Source organism: Gekko japonicus, unplaced genomic scaffold (assembly GCF_001447785.1).
Source record: "Gekko japonicus isolate JY-2015 unplaced genomic scaffold, Gekko_japonicus_V1.1 scaffold34, whole genome shotgun sequence".
In the NCBI taxonomy this organism is placed as follows: domain Eukaryota; kingdom Metazoa; phylum Chordata; class Lepidosauria; order Squamata; family Gekkonidae; genus Gekko; species Gekko japonicus.
The window spans coordinates 747,938-774,741 of record NW_015173673.1 but is presented as its reverse complement, the minus strand read 5'-3'; the positions used below and the strand labels follow the sequence as shown (position 1 = coordinate 774,741).

The window sequence follows — 26,804 nt, the reverse complement described above, 5'->3', positions numbered from 1 at the left end:
GTGTGCCATCTTATAAACTGTCAGCAATGAAACAATCTAGTGGACTCTTCCTTTGTGAACTGTCACTGAACTGAACTAAAAAGTTCCTATTTGGGGGTTTTCCTGTTTAAGTAAACTGGAATCTATAGACCCTACACTTCAGTGCAGACAGCTTTAACTGTGCTAACCTGTATTACATGGCACACAAAACCTCTACTTCATGAGAAATTTTGTTACCACTTTGCCGCTACATTACCAGGTTTACAATTTATTTTGATTGGGTGCTAGGACAGAACTTGGCTATTCTAACTCTGAAGTATGTCTAGGAATCTTGAATCAGTCCTGCTACTGTTATTCTGAGGATCTCACTTGGATTCCAGCTGCATGCGCAAAACTTGAAAGTATCATGTTTTAGGCAAGATCGTGTGTTTGATGTGTAATAGATGCTTATATCAAACGATAACCTGCATGAATGAAAGTGATGAGGAATGGAATAATTAATCCGTAGCCTGCCTCTTAAACAGAATATATTAATTTTGAACTCCTTGCCAATTAGTGACATTCACCGGGGGTGGGGGGGATTGTATTTATACTCCGCCCTTCACTTGGAGTCTCAGAGCGGCTTACAAATTCCTATCCCTTCTCCTCCCCACAATAGACACCCTGTGAGGTAGGTGGGGCTGAGAGATCTCTGAGAGAACTGTCCTTAAGAGAACAGCTCTGACAGAACTATGGCTTGCCCAAGGTCATCCAGCAGTTGCAAGTGGAGGAGTGGGAAATCAAACCCGGTTCTCCCAGATTAGAGTCCATGTAATTAACCACTACACCAAACAAGAAAACATCTGTTCACAATGACAGTCAAATTAAGGCATGAGATCATCCAACCTCGCCAATATGAAGAACTTTAATGAGCAAGTTAAATAGCACCAGAATATGAGATAGTCTGTATGACTATAAAGTAGAGATTCTATTTAGTTCCAACACAGATAAATGCTTACAGTGAAATTTGTGACAGACTCGTGCTAATTTGGGGCAATTTAAATGTATTTAAGTAATGCCCAGCAGTCTTTGTCTCTTCAGAGACATCTATAAAACATGCTTTCCAGTACAGTGTCTTTCATATACGTGCTTCACGCTTTTAAGAACAAGCTCAAAGCTTCTATGCATGTACAAAAAGGCCAGGTCACATTTTTAATCTCACAAGTTAAAATACTCTAACGGAATGAAACAGGACTTTGTATTAAGGATGTACAAGTGATAACAAATATTCCTTCCTTCTCTGCATCCCAACACATCTAAAGATGCTACACCCTTGAATGCTGCTGTTGTCCCTCCTAAACACTGGAGCTTACAAGGCCGACTACCTTAAAACATATTATAACAGACCCTTTGACCATGTTACAGCATTTAGGATCTCTTATGTATCACATGGAATGCCTGGCAAGTGATGGGGTGATCAGTAAATGAATACTGGAACTATAAGGCCTGGTGCTTTAAGAAATATTTATGTTATTCAATATATGTGTATCAGTTCTTCCAAAACAGGTATCTGATTCCATTATATTTCCAATGCACAGTCTGTGCGTACACTCCCATCTTATCTGGGCATTCAAGATGTCTCAGTCCATTTAAACAAATAAGGATGAATTGTACTGAGACGTCCTGAAACAATGAAAGGACGCTTCATAGCGAATACAGCAAGACCTGCATCACAGTAAAGGTCATGGAACAAAAGTGTTACTCTCAAACACAGTCCGGTAGACACTAAAGGTCCAGGAAACTCAAGGACAAAGTGTCCTTTAACAAGTAAAGGCCTAAATAATATGACTTCATTCAAGGTTGAGTATTTAATGTACTTCTGTGAGATTAGCAATTAAACTCTGATATTTTGCACACATTTGTATGGAAATGCAGGAGTTCAGCATACCTGAGAGTTTAGCCCCAGGTGCTCTGCATACTTATGGAGTGGCCTGGAAGTTGTGTTACTCAATATGTTCATCCAGGGTAAAAATATTTACTTTTGGTGGTGCAAGTATGAAGGCCAATTTTTCCAAGTCAAAGCGACAATGTTTGATTTCTGGTTTTTTCATATCTTTGCAGTTTCTCTTGCCTTTACATGAGGCTTTATACAGGAAGGTAAAAGCATAATTTTAGAAGGACACCAACAACTACCCTGAATTACATGCAACTGAATTGCTAATAACTATGGTCCTCCTTTAAACATCCTGGTGCTTTTAACATTTACTTATGTTTATAGGCCGCTTTTCTTTCCAAGAGGGACCCAAAATGGCCTACAACTTTCTCCCCTCCTCCATTTTATCCTCACACCAACCCTGAGAGGTAAGTTGGGGGGAGCGTGTGGGACTGGACCAAGGTCACTCAGCTTGCTTCCATGGCAGAGTACGGATTTGAATCTTGGAATCCCAGATCCTAGCTGAAACACCATTATTTTATTTTATTTATTTTTTGGATTTAAACCCCGCCCTCCCCGCCGAAACAGGCTCAGGGCGGCTTACATAAAAGTGTTAAAACACTTTAAAACACATAAAATCTAAAGTGCCACTTCTATTGCAACCCAAAGCAGGCCAATTCCTTTGTTTCAAAAGGCTTAGCCTCCCTGCTAGCCCCCAACATGCCAGTCACCAGGCACCATTTTTTGTTGCTGCTCTACAATGGCTTAGCCATGGAATTAAGGTTAACTTGTTTTTCCTCCCTAATTAAGGAGGGCAGTAAGAGAGAAAAAGCTTGCCAATGCAAGTCAGTGTAAGAGGTGAGAAAGAATGTCCAAAGTAGAAAGCTCAGTATTACAGTTCAATGGGTTAAAAGGAACACACACAGACACTAACAGAATTTATTTCTCATTTTAATATTGTAGGGTTATCATTTATATAGTGCCAACAATGTATACGATCCCTTACAGAGTTGCAACAAAACAACTGGTCCCTGCCTCAAGGAGCTTACATTCTAAAATTCAGCACAGGGGAGGCAAGAAAGAGATGGAAGGAAGGAGGCAGAAAGGGTAGACTGGAAAAGTATTCAATTATATGCTTTATTTTCAGGAGAGATTCCATGGAAAATGTGGGTTTTGAGGAAGAACTGGAAGAGAAATGTGGTATCTTGTAGGCATTCCAGGAGACAATTCCAAGCAAACACAGAGAATAAGGGAGAAACTGTGTTATTTAAGGGAGCAGTGAACCTGAGTGGGGGAGGACAAGCAGGTACATAAAAGGGAAATGTGGGGAGAGGCAGCAAGTCCATCAAGAGCTTTCAAGGAAACCACAAGCAACAGTTAGAGGATCACTGAGGATTTCACATGGAGTTTCACATGGTCTGAGCTGTGGGAGGGGTGAATTATTTTGGCAGCAACAGCCTGAGGTGTGACAACAGAAGGCCAGAAAGGAGAAGGTTCCAGTAGTCAAGGAGTGCATGAGCTGAGACTTTCATCTTGGGAACAAAGAGGAAAGTTTGTATTTTAGAAATTTTGTATATAGAGGAGCAAGAGACCATCTATGGAACTGCAAGGACGGGTAGATTCAAAACAAACCAAGGCTGCATAAATGGTATGGATAGAGACACTGGCATGTAAAGACAGATGGAAATTTCTGTTTTGAGCATACTGAACTTGAGGCTCATGAAACAGCCAAGTAGAAATATCAGACAACAAGAGATGCACAACTGGATAGAGGGGGGAAGTTGAAGTGGGCAGAACTGAATGTTATCAGCATATAAGTGGTGCTTAATGCCCTGGTATTGGACATGGCCATACAGGAACACAGAAATAGCAGGTGGCAGAGAACAAACCCAAGCAGAGAGAAAACTTTGCCCTGTGGAAACACTGAATGAACTAAGAAACTGGATGAGGACAGGCATGGAAACGAGTAATGGAGGCAGCCAGGTAGAAGAGGTTAATCAACTGTAATTCAATAGGGATGACAACAGCAAAGACTTTGGATCCATCAGTAAGGAGACAGCAATTTTGGCAAGGGCAATATCAGTGGACTGCAGAAGCTAGAATCTAGATGGAAGAGTCAAGAGGAGGTGAAGAAGAAAAAGTTACTTGAGTAAATAGCACATTCCAGGACTTTGGGGACAAAGTGAAATCAGACTGCAGCAGCAGCAGCAGCAGAAGAGAAGAGACTGGATTTATATCCTGCCCTTCACTTGGAGACTCAGAGCAGTTTACAATCTCCTTTCCCTCCCCCTCCCCACAACAGGCACCCTGTGAGGTAGGTGGGGCTGAGAGTGCTCTTTCAAGGACTGCTCTTGAGAGAACAGCTCTGAGAGAACTTGTGTCTGACCAAAGGTCACACTAGCAGCTGCATGTGGATGAGAGGGGAATCAAACCCATTCAAGCCAGATTAAAGTCCACACTCGTAACCACTACACCAAATTGGCTCTCAGTCAAGAGGGGAAGAGTCATTCAAAGGGAAATGAAGGAGATGATGCTGTGCTTGAATGCAGTATGGAAGCAGCAGCAGGAGAACAACAGGTTAATTAGATGGTGAAGATGAAAGATAATTGGGTGATGATGACAACCAGGAGCCAGGAAGGAATACTAACTACTCATGTGAAGGACTTAAGATAGGGTAGTCTTCACCATGAGACAGACCAAAGAAGGAGAAGTGGTAGCTGGAGAGAAAGGAATGAGTAGTCTTGACTGTGGTAGAGATCAGAGTAGACAGCTTCAATATTTTTACTGAAGGAAATGAAGTTTTCAAGAAAGGAGCAACAGTGAAGGAGACTTTAATGGGGCATTTAAAAAGAAAAGCTGCACTAAGTATCCCTAGATTTGGTACAGATCTAAAAATTTGGCTTCTACTTTTAAGATGGGTAACGCTAAGTATGAACACCAGATGACAACTTCCTATACACATTACAGCCTACATTCAGAGGTTTATTTCTATAATAAATATCAAAAGAAATATACTATGCAAGGGGGCTGCTGAAAAATGAGTAATGTAGTAAGGAAGGAGAAATTATTCTCTTCTGATCACACATTAGTAAAATCAGATGACATGCTTCTTTTTATTTAAAAAAGCTAGATCCAAGGAATGGGACAACAGAGGCTGAATCTCAGTGTTTATATATATAAAGACCAGTGCTTTCCCAAACACCTGATAGCTGAGGAACACTTTCTTCATGTTTACTGTCAGGAAAGTTTATTTCAGTGTGTAGGAGTTACTGTTCTGAACAAGCCCTCCTGACTGGAAGAAAGCCAGCCCAGAGCAATGACTCAGGCAGAGATGCAACACACAGTTTTTTTCTGGAACGTACCATTTTGTTCCATTTGAATCCTGAAAGGCTGAATGCTCCAATCACATCCAGTGAACAAATGGGAGAGAATTACTTTCCACAGCAGAGGTCAACTAGAAAGACTGGGCACTCTTTTCCATGCACCCTGGCCTCATGAGTGTTAAGTTGTTGCATAGTGGCAGTTCCCTTACTCCACATTCATACACACATGGGACACAGAGAGAACAATAATTTGCAAATTAATGGTCAAACTGTGGGTTGTGCAATCAGTGACGACAGATCTGCAAGTCTGCTAGTCTTAATATTTTACTCACCTACTTACCAGCTAGTTATGGTATGCAAAATTCTCCCACTTGATACCTTTTACTGGATCTCAAACTGTTTATTTACAACGACTGGTCTAAACAAACATCTGAAGTCTAGGCAAGCAATACATAGCTAGAATTCCTTCATTCGGTAATGTACCTCTTCAGATCAAAAGCTAGCATAATAAGCTAATGTTTTGTAGTCCAACCACACCTTAACAGAGTTTTGGTTTTGTACAATACCTTGTTATTTAAACGTTACCTGAATGTAAACAGGGTGTCAAGACACAATCGGATTAATTATCTGATTCCTAAAAGGAGTTAAAACTTCTGGCAATGTTTCTCTTCCCTTTGAGCAGTATTCAGGATTTAGTCCCGCTTTAGGTGAAGCTAGGAAAAGAAAGCTTCCTCATTTTCCCCTGTGTGTGCACTTTCCTTTTATTTCCCTCTTGCTTTGAGCGAAGCTATCCAGCTTGCCATCCTTCGTTAGCTGTGGCAGGAGCTCTACAAATCGGCAGAGAGGTAGAGAAGACTTACGCTGGTCACTCGACGGTAGATCTGCGCAGCATTTTGGCACTCAGAATAAGGATATTCAGACGTAGCCATCTCAAGCATACACATTCCAAAAGCATATACATCAACGGATTCATCGTATTTCTCCTCATACATCTCGGGTGCCATGAACTCTGGGGTACCTTAAATTAAAAGAACGATTCAGACTCTAAATGTCTCAAAGCGAGCAGAGGCTGCTGGCGTTACTCACCGCAGAAGGAAGCGGACGGGCAGACCTGTGAGAAAAGAAGAAGTGGAGGCAAAAAGAAGAGGGAGGGTGCCCTCAGTCACTCTGTTTTATCAAGGTACTCCATAGGTCTTCCATTGCAAGGCCTTTGTAAGAAGTGAGGAACTGACAGTTAGGGGGGTTAATATGTTCACCATTTAGATATGATATAACGGAAGAGAATCGGAGCCAAAATAGAAAGCTTTAAGTTATCCTACAAGGACAAGTTGAGTAGCAGAATGGAGATAAATGGAGAAAAATAAAGTGAAAGACTAGCTAGGCTGCGAACCAAATACTTGTTAGCCTTACTTACCTTTCCTCCCTTCGAGAAAGGAGGCACAGTGCTGGTTTCAGCATGCTCAGTCTGCCCTCTGCTGCAAAGAATTAGTACTGGTAAGAGTCCTCAGCTAGTCTCTGACCTGTAACACTCCATTTATTCTGAACAGTGTCACTTTAAACAAGGCTTTGCAATGAAAAACCTGTGTCTATGAATAAAGTCGTCTTAAATTTTTTTAAAATGTACTGCAAAGGCCACTCACCAGAGCCCTTTTCATATACTTACCATTTCACCTGCAGTACATTTTATAGGCCTACTGCAGATACAGGCAATAGTGAGGGACATCCTACAGGCAAAAAATACTCAGAAATATAGAGAGATTGAGTTACAGGCACAGAGCGTGAGATTAAACAAATCCTGAATTAAATACAAATTTGTCGGTCATGTGTTTATCCCTGAAATATCAGATCAATGCACATTCCCATAAGAGGGGAAGGTGCACTACATGATCAGGGATACTTAGAACCAGAACCTGCACGTTTACAGTAAGAGTTATTTCCTGCAGGCAAACCAGATTTTAGGCAAATTTACAGATGAGTTTTTAAATTCATATTTTCCCTCCCACAGTTCGATGTTCAATACTGTCACAGCCTTAATTGGAAAATAATTTTACTAATGCAACTGTTCAAAATTTTAGAAAGTGGCAGTTTCCCAATTGAAAGAGTTCATCATAACACATGGAGAGGAGACTGTGTTCAGGAAGTCTGTCATTTCCCACTGAATGCTCTTAATTTCCACCTGCTTTTAATGTCCCTAGCCTGGCTGGAAAGCAGGAAATGTTTCATTGTGACAATAGCCAAGATCATAGTGAATATGAATCTGTACCCCTGGAAAGCTAGGTGTTAGAACTTCTGATACAGACCTTCAGAAGTAACCACTGATTGCATTCTTTAAAAAAAATAATAATAAGGTAGGTGCAGACTAAAAAGGGCCACCTTCTCCCTTGTTCGCCTGCATCCTTTACAATCAGGATAGCAGAACAGAGCTGCTAAAACCAATCCTCAGTTGTCTCTGACTAGATTACAAGCTGCTATAAGTAATATAATTTGAAACATTTAAATGCAACAGCCCAAGAATTTTAGGTAAGAGACTATGCTTTACATCCTTTCCCCCAAAAACAATGAGTCAAACTGATGTACCCCCTCCCTTAATCCCAGCTGTCAAGTACTGTGCCAAAAATACAATTACTTTGGTTTTATCAAAGTTGTTCTGCTAAACTGTAAAAGTCTATATTGCTATGATTCTTTCAGATAATTCCCAATACCAGGTGCTGCCCCCCCCTTTCTTTTTTGGAAACAAGGCCAATGTCGTCAATGGTTTCAAGGATGATTTTCTACTTTATGTGAGTGTAAAGTTCTACCAACACCCAAATCGTCAAGTCAGAGCTGCCAGAACAAAATATAGCCTTACCTATTACACTCTTTGCAAAAGAAGCTCGCTTCAAGGTCGCCAGACCCAAGTCTCCTATCTTGACGGATCCTGTAGGGCCAGTGATAAAGATGTTGTCACACTTCAGGTCACGATGGATAATGGGAGGTGTGCGCGTGTGCAGGAACTGTAAGCCCTTCAGTATTTGCCGGCACCAGCTTCGTAGCACTTTAATTTTCATCACCTTAAACCTTTTTAAGTATCTATAAAAGAGAAACCAGAATAAAAATGTGCCTCAAGCTTATTCTCTGATTTCATGTTATTAAATTACAGGAGTGTACCATAAAGACCTAGGGAAGACACAGTAACAATCAATCACATTCAATGGGCTAAAATCTGGATAAAGCAAAGTATTAGTACTGGAAGCCTGTCCTTTATTGTCGTAGGTGAAGCTGATTAGTAAAGTAAGGTTTACATTGGGGCAGAGGGGACAACAAAGAACTGGAACATAACCAGCAGTAGTTGCGTCAGTCATTAAGCTAACAGGCTAGAATGTTCAGTTGAGGTACAACTTTTCAACCAAACCCTTACAGTCATTTTAAAAGTATATCATTCGGATTTCCATGGGCAACCAATTTTTTTTAACAAAGCAGTCACTGGGTTTTCTGTACATTCTAATGATACATCATGAAACAAAACAGCAGAGCATTTTAAAACTTTAATTGTTCTGACCTTCTAAAGCATTCAGATTTACATTATTAACCAAGTTGTTTAAACTTATGAATTATGTTCCTTGTGCATGCTCTGTTTACAAAAGACTTTAGAAGTGAAGCTAGCTGAAAAATGTTTTGGAAAAGACAGTAGTCATGCCAAGACGACAGCTTGGGCTCAAAGCCTTTAAAAGAGAAGAGAACTGGCAACAGACAAGCACCTTTTAAGAGCCAAGAATTCAAGTGAAGATGCCAAAGCAGAGCCAGACTACCTCTAAGCATGTGTCTCACAGACTGGGCATGAAAAAAAATATTGAATGATGTGACAGAAGCAAATGAGCCAATAAAGCAAACAGTCTCATAAGAGCCAGAGACTAGTCCCTCCCCAACCCCCTCTCTTCTATAACTGTTAGGAGGTGTGGAGGAGAATATAGAAAATAATCCTAACTCTTATTCCAAGCTGATCTCCAATTTCCCTTTGACACCATCTATTGAATGCTTTAATGGGGTAGTTTTCACAGGAGGTTTAGCACTAGTAACACAATTTAAAAGTCCCTCCTTTGAACTACAGAAATCGTAGTATATCATTCTTAACTAGCAGCTGTTCAAATGATTTCATCAAGAGATGCCCCTGTAATGAAGCAGATAGGCAATGGCTAGAACATGCATGGAATTGCTGAAAAGTAATCATGACATCCATTGTGGGATCATGTAGTAGTGACATCCAATCTAGACACAGAACAACCCCCCCCCCAACACCTGTCATGGATGGTGACTTGGGGAGCACCCTTTGAATCTTCCATGGAAACCCTGGAAGGCAAACAGGTCTGTCAATACAGGGTTTTTTAAAGCCACAGACTGCATCCTCGGGCTGAAGCAACTTTATTCAGTGATGGCCCCACAGTTTGAAATAATTTTTCTTGGCATATGACTGGGATATTATCGGGTCATTCACAGAATGATTGCTTCTTTATTTCTCCAGATTTTTATTTCAACATGAACAGAATGCCTGAATGACCCTGGAAGCAGCCACACACACTATAGATAACCTGAAAAAAAGCACATTGGGGGAAGACCAGGACAAGAACATGCCATGTAGAAGAAGGTGATTGTGCCATTCTCACAATCCGTACAGCTGCAGCCAGACAAGGTCAAGCACTCTGTGGGAACATCATGGTCCTCAGGAGCTTTTAATTTGTCTGATCATCAGTCAGGTAAAGGCAAGTTTAAACCTTACCCGAGGATCCTGGCTGGGCTCCTCTGATTAATGTTTCAGTAGCTAAGTGGTTGCTACAATGACTTCATAGCTGTCACTCAGTACCCAACAAAAACTTCTTTTCATTCAGAGCTGATGTTCTGCAATCCCTTCCCTCCCCCATGTCACCCACAGAAAGCAACAGTAAAGTACAACAGTGTTCTCAGCATTAAGAATATGAAAGTAGTGCACGCAAGTAAGAGCTGATTTTAATAAGAAAGATTAATCGGCAAGTATGGTAGTTACCATATACTGAATTAGCGTCTAAAGACTTTCAGATAACAGAAATTTCTCATCAAGGGAAATACACAGTAATTATAATGCAACTGTTATAGAGAGAAAGAGAAAATGCATTTAGGGGAAAGTCAATGAATCACACTTGATGCAAATTATTAATGCCTCTTTGGGACTTTTAGGCACCTTTACTCTGTACATACTTGACTAACAGCAGCCACCTCTCAATTTTCCCTGAAATCTGGTATGGTAGCTTTTGCGTTATAAACTGAAGCCCAGCTCATACAGATAGTACACATTCATTTAACTACAGTTGTTCAAACAGCAAAAAAAGGCAGCTTGGAATTCTGATGGATACGTGGGCTTACATATCCTGGATGTACCTTGATTAGGCGATACTGGATTACTTGGAAAGGTGAGAGGAAATACTATTCTAGTCTTAGCCATAAAATATATGCACAGACATATCATCATGACTATTCAAGGTAAATGTTAGAAAATATCTATGTTTTAATTAGCAATACCTTTTAAAACGAAGCTTAATAAAACCAGGATCAATAAAACTCACGGATGCAAACTACATGAACGGTGAAGTCTTTTAAGCAACTGGCAAGCTACAGTATATAACTCATACACTGGCTTCAGCCTAGCAAACTACATGTTGTGTATAGCCCTCACAGGTCAAAACAGAAGTCGTGGTTATCCAATGGAAGTTGCATTTGAGGGTGCAAAAGCTTCCCTCCAAAAAATCTAATATTCCCCAATGGGAAAGAAATGTATTTTCTAAGTATGCCCTTTTTTGGACATCAGATCTTACAAAATGGAACAGGTTTGACTATATCCCATTTCCATAATTTATTTATTCCATCATTAGTAGAATTCAAAGGCTTTTCCTCACTATACCCTTCCACAAAAAAATTGCCTACAGTTCGGGGATTCTAGTTCTGAACAGAGCTTAATTGTTTGGACCTCCCATGCCTTGACTGTGGTGCACAAATATATTCAGGGCAACTAATAGACTCAAAACACGGGGGAAGTGGTAAATGCTTTACCAAACACTAGAGGACACCCTTGCTGCTTATTTTCCTCAGTTCAGCCCACAAGGATGGCAAGTTGCAGCTGCAGAGCTCAATTGCAGCCTGGAATGTCAAGCATTTGCTGTACTGGAGGCATGATATAGCTTGCCAAACTCAGCTCTCAAAGGCGCTTATACTCCTCTTTCACAGTACAGTGTTGGCGACAATTTCAAGAGTTTCATAAATTTAAGATGCCAGAAGGGAAAATAAGAGCCATGCAGATGAGCTTCTTTCTCACTAAGGGCCCGCTAATCAGTTGTTCCATAATTATGAAAGACCTTTGCCTGTGTTAATAGAATACGCTTATTTTTAATATCTTCATTTACATGTTTATCATTAACATAGGGCTTTAGCAAAACTATACTCACGTTTTCAGAGTGCCAGATGTCATAAGCTCTGTAACCAGAACAATACACTTCTTTCCCTTCACTGTTGATTCCCAGGAATCATAGAACCGTACAATGTTAGGATGCTGAAGCCCTTTCAGCATTTCAGCCTCCTCCTTAAATCGCTGCCGTTCAGATTTGGACAACTTCCGATCCTAAAAGAGAAAATGAGAGAGGAACATATGAACAATGTAAAAGAAGAGAAATCAAACCTCATCTATAGGCCAGGCAGCAAGTAGAAAACCTGAAGCTTCTGCCTCTTTAGAGGAGAAGTAAACACTATAAAAATGCAGGCTATTGCTACCCTGCCTTTCTACCCACTTTCTAGTAATATCTAACAGAATAATGCATTGAAGTGCTATGTTGCAGCATTTTTTGCATTCACTTCTGAAAGCCAATGTTGTCTAGCCATGTTATACCTGATACTAGAAAAATGGGGAAAAGAGGTACCAGAATAGTAAAAGCTACTTGCCCCTCATAACATCAAGTCCTGCCCTCAAGAACAAAGACGAGAGAAGAGTGTCACAGTTCACCCAGTTTCTTGATGCTTACAGATATTCTTCTGCCTTTTAAACAGAACTAAAAGAGGATTCATTTCTGAACTCTTATTACAAACCACTTATCCAACTCTGAAATTACTGAGTTTAGCTTCCTCGCATTAACTAATCCACTGCCAATGTTTGAAACTACAGTTCATTCCTAAAAACGAATGTCAAGATTCTTAAAGGCTTTAACATATTTCATGACTGCTCAGTCTTATGGGGGAAAGCTACCAATTTCCATATGCTCAAAACAATGGGACTGAGACCAACAACTGGCCTAAATGTTCCTTAAACGTTATAGCTGAATAAATAAATCACAATTAGCTTCTACTTATGAGATATCGGATTAGCTAAACTACCAGTTCTCTCTGACACACACATGCCACACCTTTATAGATGCTGAACTAGAAGCTCTTCTAGATATGAGAATTAAGTAAACCCAAAACTACAACATTTATATCCCACATTTCCACCAAGGAGCTCAAGGTGGCATACACAGATGAGGTTATCCATCCTTCCCCATCCACAACCACCCCATGAGGTAGGTTAGGTTCATCACCTAAATGGGGATCCAAATGAGTCTCCCTGCTCCAAAACCAAAACTACATCATACTGGTTCTCTTCACACTTTTCCTACAAGAAGGTTTTGCTATATACAAGAAATAAATACATTATGTATATACAGTTGGAGGCTACGATTGGGACTGTATAGGATTAACCCACCCACGCCTGTCCAGGGGTGAGAGGTAATCCTGTACTTTTTCAGTACATTAAACAACAACCCACAGAGGTAGGCTACCCTCTCTGGATTCAGAACAATATGCCACCAGAACCTCTACAATAATTCCCCTCCCAACCTGAGATTAGAGGCTCAAAATCTCAGTTGGCATCTAGGGCTTAACACATTAGCACCTCATTCCCAGAGAGGCACACTGAATGCTCTATGGTAGCTTGTGGTCAGTTAGGCACAGGAAATAGACTTGGAATCCCAGTTACAACATCAAGGACAGGTTAGAAATCAGAATAATTTTTTATTCAGTCCAGAGCATTGCAAGTAAACTATGAAATATTTCAAAACAAGAAAGGCTAGGGCTGTTTGCCTTAACTACACAGTAAAAGATGCATATTTACCAAGTTCAGGAAAATCCAAACAGTCCAGAGTAGCACCAAGGGATTTTGAGTAGAAGAAATCCCATCTTTGCCAACCATGTGCTCAGCTCACAAAACATTTCTTTGTCTCCCAGAGAGACAGCATTTTCCAGGTAGAATAAAACAATTAGAGGGAACAGGAGCAGAACAGAGAGAGAGTCTCTCCCATAGGGAATGACCAGTTATAGGCCAATTCCAGTCACAAATTAGCCCTGGCCAGGAGCCAATTGCGAGTGGGAATGGGGTGTGTCCATTGTTGGTTGCCATAGCTGCAACACAGGAATGGCTAGGAGTTTGGAGGCCCCTCCTGCCGTCAGGTGACCCCAAATTCCAGCTACTTCATCGGCTACGTGACATTTTGCATGTGAGGCAGAGGCAAGAGCCATCAGGTCTGCCTCTTCCACTTAGAGGTGTGAAAGAATGTGTGGTTATATGGCATGGTTATAAAGTTTCTCCGGCCAGTTGGTCTGCCCTGGACCATTTGTCCGGCAACAGGAAACACAACATGTCATCAGAATGTAATCACAGGAGGAGGCATGAATTATAGAAAGCAGAAAGCAAAATTTCTATACAGGGACACGGATTCTTATGATGATGCACATGAGTTCCATATATGGAAAGAACAGTCTTGCAAGAAAAGTCATGAGTAAAACATCCCTGAAACCCTGGGGGGGGGGGGGGGGGGCACCATTTTATTACTAATGCCAAATGTAAGAAACAATTTAGACTATGATTAAAGTGGTTGCCATATATTCTAACATTCAAGCAATTAATTTCCTACCAGTAATATAAGAGCCATTATTCAAATGAAGGCAGTATTGGTCAGAGCGGCTATAGCTTTACAATTAAGAATACCAGGCAACAGATAGTGAGACTTTCACCTTGGACAACTGCCGCCAGTCAGAAAGCACTGACCTTGATACTAATGGTTCCACTCAATGTGTGTTCTAAGAGGTAAAAAATTAAACCCATATAGCGCTTTCCACAGCAACTTCTGACTATCCTGCAGTCCTCAATTAGAAGGATGAAAAAATGCCCAAGACTGTCTACTGCTGTACTGTAGGAGCACAGAAATATAGAATGCATTAGTATGTATAGAAGTAAACTCCCTGAGAACTTCAGCATCAGTTTAAACAAAGGAAAAAAGTATGCATCAAGGCCTTACAGCTGATATACTTGAAAGCAGGTAGAACATGCCTGACAAGATCTGAGGCCAAAGACGTAGCTATGTAAGATTTTAACATAGCACGGAATACAGGGAATTTCAGCGCTCAAAGGAAAAACAGCAAATCCCAGTAAACTAGAAATAGAATTATGTTATATGCTATAAGAACTCATTCCAGTTTAACAGAGATATGTGCCATTGTGGAAAGGAAAATTGGCATGTGTAGGTAGTCACCAAGGGCTCTTCAAAACAGGATACCATTCTGCAAACTCTTTCCAATCTAAATAAACAGTCCTAAATACTTACAGGGTAAGGCAATAATCTGTTGCTTTAAATCACTGGTACTTGGTTGACCCTAATTCAGGTTGTATCTGCGTTATCGCACTATTAAGGCACACGACTAAAGTGTTGTGTTTTTTTTGTTATTGCCAGGCCACTGACATTGTCCTTCAGAACTAATCCCTCCTTTTGTTAACAGTTAATGTGTTTTCCTATTATTGCTCAGCCATGCTAATCTTTAAATACATTGTACTCACCAACAAAACTTCAACTTTTCCAGAAATCCAACTCCAGTATCAAATTGATGCACACATACTACTTCCATGCAGAATGCTGAGCAATCTTAAGGCTGTATTTCCCCAAAGAAAACTACCCCAAGCAATTCCAGGGCCTCACAACACCACAGTTAACAACTAGAACTATTTATGCCTTCCAGAAGATCAAATTTCACTGCTAGAACTATGTTGTGACAGTATCTTAATGGAGAATACCTGCCCTACGGCCATCCTTCACTAAGTATTGCTAATATACACATACAGGAAGAATTAAAGCTGCTTTTTTGCTACTTTATAAGCAGAAGCAAACATGCAACAGTAGGCACTGATGCAGTGGACTACACTTTCACAATCAGAACATCTTCTGACTTTCAACTGGTTATAGCTGTATAGAGATGATCTGAAGTAACAACTCTCTCAGCTAGGATTTGTAAATGATATTTATTAGACCATTCACAAGTAGGCCTTAGGAGAGCACTCTGTGCCTTTACTGCATATTGCAAAGAGGAGCAGCTTGCGATAAACTACCAAAAAACAAAAATCCTCATCTTTACCAAAAAAGCAACAACACACACCTAAATCATAGATGGCAAATTGTGGGCCACAGCACTGAACAAACAAAAACCTTCAAATATCTTGGCATAGGCTTCCAGTAATCTGGACACTGGAGAGCTCAGACACTGCACATTGCAGAAATTTCCCACAGAGCAACCTCCGCCATTATGAGATTCCACTTCACAAAAGGGGCCTCCTTTATCCTTGTAGCAATCAACATTTTCCAAGGAAAGGTTGTCACCCAGCACTTGTACGGTCCCCAGCTTTGTGTTTATTTTTTTTAAAAGGCACCTACTGGAAGCAGTACGATCTAAGTTCCTATGAACAATTTTTGGTGTCCCGCGATGTATTCCAAATACCCTTTCTCAGACTAGAGGCTAGGCTGATCTCCTTGGAGACACGTCTGTGACTACTCGCATCCACCTATTAGCTAGAACTCATCTTCAGTCTAGTGGGTCTAGTACCCTAGGTCTTCGTCAACAGCCACCATGCAGCCTAGCTAAGAGCAGTGGAGGGGAAACTCCGGAAACACAGCCTCTCCCCTCAAGCTTTACTACATCTTGACTATCAACAAGCAAAAGAAACAATTAAACAGCGGTTCTAGGACCATGCCCTACAATCAGATAGGACATGGATACAGAAATATCCAGTTATCCTGCAGCATGCCAAACGTTTTCAACCAGCAGGTAATCTTAGATCCCTTGAGTTCACCAAGTACCGAAGAATCATCACCCCCGGCACGCTTTAATACTTTACTTTCAGCCCCTCTGGAAGGCAGATACCTTTGTGTCCTGCTTCCTCAACGGCTTTGTCCATGTCATACGGGGAAAGCAGAGTCCACTGAACACGTTCTGCTGCATTGCCAATTCTACAGTGACATTCGAGAACAGTATACTGCTCCAATTCTGTCATCTACACCAGGAAAATCTGAACAACTCTCTGTCTCTCTCCTCCTTGCAGACTCTTCTCAGGAGATAACACACAAAGTTGCCAAATTTTGCCTACGGGCATGCGGGATACGCAGGTGACTGATTACATCCCAGTAATTCTTTCTGTCTGTTAGATGAGGGTTTTACTTTTCTTGCCCCCCTTCTTAACCTGTGTTCACTTATTTTATGTTTGCTGCATAGCATGCATTTTACTACTTGCTGATTTCTCAGAGCTGATCCTGAATTAAAATAAAATTTCAAACGTTCTCAGCTCTTCTTCACGAGCAAATACAACATTTATCCACTACTACAAATTCATTACTACTGGCAAGTCAGTAAAACTAGGCCAATCACTTTTTTTTTTTAAGTGAAAGTCCATTTTATGTTTGGATCAAAATGTGGAATTTTTGACTTGAGAGATTTCCTGTCTCTCTATAGATGTGTCAGATGACTTTGTTACACAATCTTTGAGGGAGAAAGTAAAATAATACACTTGAATTTACACCAGAATGTTGAACACACACTGGTGGATGCAAAACACACACAACACAGACTGGCCATTTTAGAAAATACAGGACTACATGAAAGAACACTTCAACCATGCCCCACTGCATCTCAAAGCCAATTTATTTGCCCTGCAAGATTAATCATAGATAAGTCCACAACAAAATAAGTTTTGTAGTAGAAGTTTGTATATAGCCTTTAATAGCTGTGGATAATTAAAATGATTTTCATTAATGACCTCACAAAGGATCATCTAGAAAATGGATAACACTATGCTTCTGAGATGGCAGACTTCAGGGGCTTTGTCAACCCCCTTTAACACCGAATAAACTCAAGTAGATGAGTGAAGTCCACAGTTTTGTTCATTCCTTTCCACCCAAATTTTTTTGACAAGCCAATTTAACAGAAATTAACACTACACAGCATGGAACCTGCACTTCTGTACGAAAGGCACTAAATGTAGATGTCAGATAAAAGAACCCTTGAAACCAGGACTGGTTTATTTCCTTGGAAATCTGTGTTTGACAGGTATTCAACAAAGACTGCAGGGCATCTTTAATACTGAATGGCACATTGGTACTCAAAGTGAAGGTCCATTCTCTTTGGAACTGATGAGGAGACCTGGATGAGTGAGGGAACTCCCTTCCCTCCACTTCTGGTGGCAAGAAGTCCAACTCTGTCGTTCTGGAGGGGAGGAGTTCCTCTGTTCCCCTTTCAGTCCTGCAACTTCCATAGGTCTCATAGCCCATGCCATAATCTAAAGACTTAGAAAGAAACACAGCAACACAACACAACCCAGACTAGCAACTAAGTCAAACACCAGATCAGGGAACTTCCCCCTTTTTCTGTAATTGTTCCATCCTCCTCTACCTCTGTCTTTCATTTGGGGTGGGGGGGCAGTTCTCCTCTTTGGTTCCAAGCAGAATGGACCTTCATGGTAAGTACCAATGAGCCATTCTCCCTTGGAAGGACAAGGAGACCCACATGAGTGGTGATGTAACAAAGCATACTGTCCCCATGGTGGGCAAAAAAATTAAATACCCTTAATCCTCTGAAGATGCACACTTGTCTACCTTGTAGTGGTGGATAAAGTTAGAAGGATTGGACCAGGTAGCTGCCCTACATATCTCTTCTATGGAAGCTCTGGCTTCCAGGGCTGTGGAAGTGGCTGCACTCCTAGTGGAGTGAGCTGTAATACCCTTGAGGGGAGGGATATTGGCTGCCTGGCAGGCTAACAGAATGCATTGTTTCAGCCATCTACTGAACATAGATTTCATTACCCTCTTACCCATATCAGAGTGGCCAAAGGCCATAAAGAGCGAGTCCGATCTACACCACTGTTTAGTTCTAAAAATATATATGTCAAGGACTCTATAGACATTGAAAGTACACCACTCTTTGTCTTTTTAGTGCAACTGTTTAGGACAAAAGGTGGGGGGAGATCTCCTTGGATCTGTGGAACATGGAGTTAAAAGATAGTATCTAATCACAAAACCACCTGGGCACGATGGTACACACACAGGTCAGAGTATACCACTCTCTGTCTGTTTAGTGCAACTGCTTAGGACAAAAGGTAGGGGGAAGATCTCCTTGGATCTGTGGAACCATGGAGTTAAAAGATCGTATCTAATCCCAAAACCACCTGAGCACGATGGTACACACACAGGTCCTTTCTGATGGAGAGGGCTCCAATTATTACTGAGGTCCTACGGGCTTAAGTCACTGATACCAGAAAAATGGTCTTTAACGCCACTGCCTTCAAAGAAACATCATGCAGCAGTTCGAATGGATCTCGAGTCAGTGCCTTCAGGACTAAGTTAAGCCCCCAAGTTGTATTGTGTACTATAGGAGGATGGGAGAGAAACACTTCTCTAAAGAATCTCTTAGTCAGCAGATGTGAAGAGACTGGGTGACCTGCATGCTCTGGTAGAACAGTGGCTAGTGCCACCAATTGCATCTTTAACATATTGGGGCGTAGGCCTTTGTCCAGCCCACTCTGTAAGAAAAGCAATACGTCCTTTAGAGCTAGGTTCAAACTCTCCATGTGACTTTCAGCACACCAGTGCTGGAAGGCCTTCCACGTAACATCATAGATTCTAGAAGTTGATGTACACCTGGCAGCTAGAACAGTCTGAATCACCTTGTCTGAAATTGCTCTAGTGACCTGCATTGAAGAAGCAGATGGTTAACTTCAGATTCCCTGGGTCTTGATAAACAATCCCTGTTCCAGGAGGTCCACTGAAACTGGAAGAGTCCAAGGTTCTTCTTTGATCCAGGAACCATGGCTGCCTGAACCAAAAAGCAGCAAGAAAACAAAGAGCTGCACCAGTCACAGCAGATAAAATCTAAGGCCAAGGCCGATTGTGCAAAATCAGATAAAAATATATTTTATTACTCAGTTAAATTTAAAAAAAAAATCCTATTGCCAATAGGCTTCATCAGAGGAATCTATTTGTCTTGCAGTTCTTCAAAAAGACCAAGACAAACAGATTCCCCTGATGAAGCCTGTTGGTGAAATGCATAGGGATTTTTTTGGAAATTTAACTGAGTAATAAAATATATTTTTACCTGATTTTGCACCATCAGCCTTGGCCTTATTTTTTATCTCCAAAAAGGAGTAACCCAAACAACTTCAGCTCACCTTGTGAAGGAAATGAGGCAGAACTGGTATCAGAGGAAACAAATACTGTAAGTCCTCTGGCCAGGTTTGTTGGAAGGTCTGATGAAGATTTGAAGGTCAGAAGAAAATGATAGAGAGAATTGGATTTGTTTTATCTAAATCGATTTTTAAATAAAATGCTTTTTGAGGAAAAATCTATCTAAAGTTAGTTTTCTGATTAAGATACATTATAGTCCAAAGGTTATTCATCATAAAATAAGAATTAGTTTTTAATTACATAGCATGAGGCTATATAGTCATGCAATCTTTAATTTTTTTGGTAAATGAATTCCATTAATCCATTCACAATGTCATGCTCTTCATGTTGAGAGACAGTTCGGTGTAGTGGTCAGGAGCGCAGACTCTAATCAGGGAGAATTCGGTTTGATTCCCCATGCCTCCACATGCAGCTGCTGGTGTAACGTTGGGTCAGTCACAAGTTCTTTCAGAGCTGTTCTCTTATGAGCAGTTCTCGAAAGAGCTCCCTCAGTCCCACCTACTGGTACAAAATGCGGTGGCATGCCTGCTGACATCAACGCCTGTGTGGGCTCACGTTCAGCATGTGCTCTGCCAGCTGCACTGGTTACCAGTTGAGTACCGGATCCGCTTCAAGGTATTGGTAATAACCTTCAAAGCCTTATACAGCCTGGGACCAACATATCTAAGGGACCACCTCTTCCCGTATATGCCTCAAAGAGCTTTATGCTCTAGTAATCAACATCTTCTGGTGGTCCCTGGCCAAAAAGACGTCCGTTCAGCCTCAACCAGGGCCTTTTCTGCCCTGGCCCCCACCTGGTGGAACATGCTCCACATCAAGATCAGGGCCCGGCGGGATCTTACTCAGTTCTGCAAGGCCTGCAAGAGCTGTTCCGCCAGGCTTTTGGTTGAGGCAGCGGGCATCCACATATGGCCTCCCCAAGGTTGCTGTCTACTACCTACTGGCCACCCGTCTGCCAGCAACCGGCCATGACAATCAGTATTAATGGGTCAGAATTTGCACCAGAAGCTATAAGTACTGATTTTAAATGTTTATAATGTAATGTTTTACTGTGTTTTAGACCTTATTGTATTATTTGAGATGATGTGACCCGCCCTGAGCCTGCTCACGGGATGGGCGGGATACAAATACGAAAAATAAATAAATAACCTGCTCTGAGACTCCTTCGGATAGTGAAGGGCAGGGTATAAATCCAATCTCTTCTTCTTCCAGAGGTTTCTGTAAGATTATTGGACTGTTTTTCTGTCTAGAAGATATTATCACTGATGCTTGGTTTCACAGTTCCCACATGCCTCTTCTTCACAGCAAAAATATCATAAAATAAACATATAGAGTTGAGATAAAGACCTTAATCCTATTGTTCCTTTGCAAATCTATGTACACAGAATCAAACCCTTACCTCTTAAGTGCTAAGTTAAAAAAAAAATTCAATGAATAGAAGATCCTTGGGAGTGGAATAAATCTGCACAAGAAGCAAAAGGTGAGGAGGGAAACCTTTTGAGCAGAATACTCCACAAGTCTTTGGATCTTTGTGTGGATAGCCTGAGGTTTATCATATTATTCTTTCCCTGGAGGAGAAAACCTATAATGGTAGCAGGCCATAAAAGAGACCCAGTTTGGGAACATTTTAATGAAGTTCCTCTACCTATGGTAAGGCAGGCACACGTGCAAAATGCAAGCTCTGCAACAAAGAAATGCAAGGCCTGGTGGCCCGAATGAAACAACATCATGAGAAGTGCTGTGATGAAGACAACAAAAGGGACATGTCTGAACAGGCAGAATCTTCAGGTTGGTCAACGTTTTGATTTCATCATGTTTGAGCAAAATTATATTTCTTATTATTATTACTGCATGTTACTGTCATTTTGATACAGTTATGAAGAAATGAAGAGTTGAAACAAGCAAATATTCCTTTTTGGGGGCAGTACTGAGTGACAGTGAATACGAGTAATACTAATTAAGCAGAAAGGGTAAAAATAATAAAATAAGAGCATTGACTTTTTTGTTTAGGGGAATCCATCTGGTGTGGTGACCAGAATTGCACACAGTATTCCAAATGAGGTCGCACCATTGATTTATATAGGGGCATTATGATATTGGCTGATCTGTTTTCAATACCCTTCCTAATAATCCCCCAGCATAGCATTGGCCTTCTTTATTGCAGTCACACACTGTCTCGACATTTTCAGTGAGTTATCTACTACAAGATCTCTCTCTTGATCAGTCTCTGCCAGTTCAGACCCCATCAACGTGTATTTATATTTAGGATTTTTGGCTCCAATGTGCATCACCTTGCATTTGGCCACATTGAACCCCATTTGCCATGTTGACGCCCACTTGCCCATCTTTGACAGATCCCTTTGGAGTGCCTCACAATCCTCACTGGTTTTCACCACCCTGAACAACTTCGTATCATCCGCAAATTTAGCCCTTTATACTATGCTTTGGTAACTTTACCTTTTATTCTTTCCCCTTTTTTATTCTGTATTCCCTCAAAAAGTTCAAAATAAATAGTATATTAAAAATAATTTCATAATTATCTCTCTATTATGTGTTTCTAATAGTATAACCAAATCAGTAATTTTTGATATAATTGTAAAACTAATCTGAAAAGTTGTTATTCTAAAAATGAAACCTTCATCTGTTTGTAAATATTGTTATACCAGTAAGAATGAGTCTTTATGTAGGAAATAATTATTTAAATCTAGTCTTATTGACTAGTGATTTAAATCATGACTTAAATCATGATTTAAATTGATCTGATTCAAGTCAAATCCACCCTGCTCTCAACTCTAGCCAATTTATTGGTATGGACCGATCCCAAAGGGACCACTTCCCTTACATATAAGTGACTCCATGTGAGCCTCCCACCCCTCCAGGCTGGCATCCATCATCCACTCTCTCTGGTGTGGGAAAAAAGGATTTTCCTCTCAAAAGGCTGGCGGAATCAGTCCACCAAGTCAAGTATGATCTCACTTGGAACTGGAATCCTCTGATGATGCTATTGCCACCTGCCAGGCCAGAAGTACCACTGCAAATCCCTCGAATGTGCTCTTGCCCATAGGACCATCTTGATGGTTGAGATCATGTTGCCCAGGAGGCCTGAAAGGAACATAATGTCAGAGGTATGCTGAGACAGAACTCACTGTGCCATGGTGGCTATCGCTTGTGCTTTCTCCTGTGGAAGAAAAACTTTCCCCCTGATGTGTCTACCACTACCCACAAGTGGTTTAATACCTGTGTGAGTGACAAGTGGCTCTTCTCGAATTTTATCACAGACCCATGTCTCTGAAGAAAGCTTATCATCCTCTGAAGGTCTTCTGTTCCCTTCCCTTTGGAGGATGAACTCAGAAGGAGATCCAGGTAGGGGTAAATATGGAGGGTGTTCTTCCAAAGACATCAATTTGGTAAATTAACAATACCATCAATTTGGTAAAGATCCTGGGAGCCAACATCAGACCGAATGGCATCACTCGAAATTGAAAGTGCCAGTCCAAAACTGCGATTCTCAAGAACTTCCGGTGAGGAGGCTAAACTGGAGTGTGCAGATAAGTCTTGGTGAGGTCTACTGAAGACAAGAAATCCTCCCAACTCAGGGCTTCTACGATGGATTGGGGGTCTCCATCTGGATCTGACGGAGCTTCAGTGACTGGTTTAGCAACTGAAGGTCCAGAATGGGGCACCATTTTTCATTCCTTTTTGAAGCCATGAAAAAAAATGAGTATAGATTTAACCTATGTTGGTTTGAAGGGACTGATTCTATGGCCCCCAATTCCTGAAGATGCCAGATAGCTTAAAGAATGTGTTGCTTTTGTTTGATTGAAGACAAAGGGGACTGCAGGAACCTTCTTGGAGGTGGTGAGGCAAATTCTAATTGAAGTCCCAAAAAACTGTCCTGAGGACCCATCGATCTTGAACTGACTGTACCCACTGAAAGGCGAGATCCTGCAGTCTGCCTCCCACTCACATCTACTAAAAGGATTTATAATTTCATTTGCTCTCCTCAAACTCCAAGGAAAACCCAGAGTTATCTGCATTGATAGAGAGCTCAGTGAAGGTAGTTCCCTTGAGACTTATGGCCTTTCTGTAGATTTTTGTAACAGAAAAATCTGCTGTCTGAGTTGAAATGCATCATAGTATAATTTTAAATTTGGAATTTCCACACCTCCAGATGTTTGATGGTGATACAATATACCTTTATTAAGTCTTGGTTTCTTTCCCAAATAAATATATCTCCAGTAGGTTTTGTCATTTTTAAAAAAAGAAAGATTGAGTTAGAATTGGTAAATTTTTTGGGGGACTGAATTTATGCTGCCAATGTTCTTAAAACAGCATGAGGACAGCCCACATGCCACCAATAGCCCATATCACTTTGGGAGCCTTTTTGAACTTCCTAGGTTTTCCTATATTCTTTGGGAGTGCCCCCATAGAACAGAATCTACTTTGACCCTTTCCCTGGGCCCCTTGTGATACCAAAGCCATACTTACAAATGAAACATACTCCTATTACTAATATGGCTGGGCCAGTGTGGTGTATTGGCTTGCGTCAGTCCAGAATCTGGGAGACCCAAGTCCTCACTCTGCCATGGAAGCCTGTTGGCTGACCTTGGGCCCATCACATACTCTCAAGCCTAATCTAATTCCCAGGGTGCCGCAAGTATAAAATGGAGCAGGCAAGAAACAATGTAAGCCACTTTGGATACCCACTGGGGAGAAAGATAGGGTACAGATGAATACCTCATTTAAAAACAATAGTCACTCCAAAAAGCAAAAAGCAACTTATTCCAGAAAGGAAACTGTGGGAACTTTTAAAAAGTGGTGGAATATGTATGACTTTTGCCAGTCATCTAAATTTTCCAGTGGAACAGGCCTGGTCAATATCCCATGGAAATTCTACAAATACAAGTGCCACCACAGAAAAAAAGCTCTACTTCCAGAAGATATCACTGCAAATAGTGGTGACACCCAGAACAATGTCTCTCCAGCTGGTCCTAATACATGGGTATGCACTAAGCTGCCTTTGAGAGAAGAGCTAATAAACGTTAATGTACAGGACAATTTTAAATGCACACACATTAATAATGCAGTACAGTCTCACATTACATTTTTGTAAGAGGAGTATATTGCTATTTTATAAAGAAATTTGAAAGAATATCAGAAATTCAGGAATACAAAGCAACTGAACCTTACAGGGTTTTATTTTACTTTGTTCAAAATACCAATCAAGTAATAAAGGATAGATGAATGGCAGGTACTTAAACAAGTACTTATATTTAAAAGAGTCCAGCATGGTTAGCAAAATATACTTTTTTTACCCTTTTCATCTAAAACAATGGATTTTCATAGCGTATGAACAAGAGCTAATAAATTCACTTTGACAGTTTGCTGCCTATTTGCTTTTTGCATCTAAGCAATCAGATGTTTAACACCTGGGCACAGTGCTATAAACTCAAGGGAGTGGTAGGAATACAGCAGTTGCCTAGGAGAAAACGCTCGCTTCTATGAAACTGATAGCAGCACAATGAAATCAGTCCTTCAAAGCTACTGAACAGGTCCAAAAAGATCTCTATATTGCTTTTTTGTGCTGAAAAGTTTTAATGTGACTCATTTTATAAATATTTTCAGTGTAAACAGTGCTTAAGTTTTTTATTGCGTTGAAATCTACTGTAGACATCTGCATAAAGCAAAAATCCAAGTTAAACATTTCATGCACAGAGTCTCAGGTTCTTATATAAGTATCTGATGAAGTCACTCTGCATTAATGTGTGTTCGATTTCCCATTTACAAGGCTAACTGTAGGAAGCTGCTCTAACACCATCATCAAATATAGCCTTAAGTAATATTTATAACCACCATCACCACTATTCTGTCTGCTCCGCTTTCCTATCCTATGACTAACAGGAATACACAGTATGTAATACCCTAGCAATGAACCTCAAACCTCTAGGTCTGGGGAGTCAAACATGTGGCCCGGGGGGCTTCCATCAGGCCCGCAGTGGAACTGGCCATCTCCTGCTTCCAGTTCTGCTGCTGCTGCTGCTGCATCATAGCTTGCTTTGCCAGACTCTCTTAATCACTCGGCCATTTCATGTTTTAACCTGGGTCCTAGACTCAGAACTCTGAGTATCAGATTTCTGTGGTGAATGTCAATAAATCAAAAGTAGGTTTGCAGCTTACAGAGCTAATGTTTTAAGCGTGTTTTTATTTTAAGTAAAAAAAAATCTTTGTGTTTGTGTCCTTTATAAAGTTTATATATCTGCTAGCTCACATTACATTTTATGACACACATGGCCCGGCCTGACAAGGTCTCATTTATATCAGATACTGCCCTTATAACAAATGAGTTCAACACCCCTGCTCTAGGTCAAAGCATTTCTTCTAGTCCCAAATTTTAAGTTTACAGTTTTGCCTAATTAATTCGGTCTTTTCAAAAACAAAATTCACAGGAATAATTCTCCTTGAATATAATTTGAATTACATATAAGACAAAAACATATTCAACAAAGACCCAAGCTACTTGCTAGTCACATTCAATCTGCTACACATACAGTCAATATTAGCTTCCATAACAGAACTTTGCAGTAAAATTAAGATACAATACTCATACATAGGAAGCCACTCATATTTAGGTAAGTAGGGTCCCCTACTATGCAGAAGGTAAATATAAATGAAATAAATAACTAAATAATAGCTTTGAGGCACAGAATAGTTGGGGCTAAACTCAAAAGATAGTTGGCTGCAGACCTAGAGTTACAATGCTCTTAAAAGCATGGCACAGAAAATTCCTGCGTCTTTAAGGGCAAACGCAAGACGGGAAAAACCTTCCTTGCCACTAGCAACCCAGTGAGAGCTTTTGTGGAAGACTGAGCATATTAAATTAATAAATAATATTTGTCACAGATTCTGACTTCAGTTAGAACCAGTTTTGTGCCACTACTGTAGAGTTTCTCAATCTTACACACTTGTTTCTTGCCACTACTGCAGAGTTTCTCAATCTAACACACTACTGGCAGAAGCTAAAACGGCTGGTGTATCAACAGGACCATAACTTTTAGGGTCCTGTCATGT

The 26,804-nt window shown here is 40.7% G+C and overlaps 1 protein-coding gene across 4 annotated transcripts in view; it reads right to left on the bottom strand.

The window, feature by feature from the left end:
- Positions 1–26,804, bottom strand: part of WNK1 (WNK lysine deficient protein kinase 1) — a 144,660-nt gene that overhangs the window by 72,706 nt on the left and 45,150 nt on the right. For all 4 annotated transcript variants that reach the window (XM_015422877.1, XM_015422878.1, XM_015422879.1 and 1 more), the window contains exons 2-4: positions 11,664–11,836; positions 8,063–8,283; positions 6,075–6,232 (exon numbers count right to left, since the gene is read on the bottom strand). In XM_015422877.1, the coding sequence (XP_015278363.1) occupies positions 6,075–6,232; positions 8,063–8,283; positions 11,664–11,836 (552 nt within the window). The remainder of the gene's footprint in view (positions 1–6,074; positions 6,233–8,062; positions 8,284–11,663; positions 11,837–26,804) is intronic.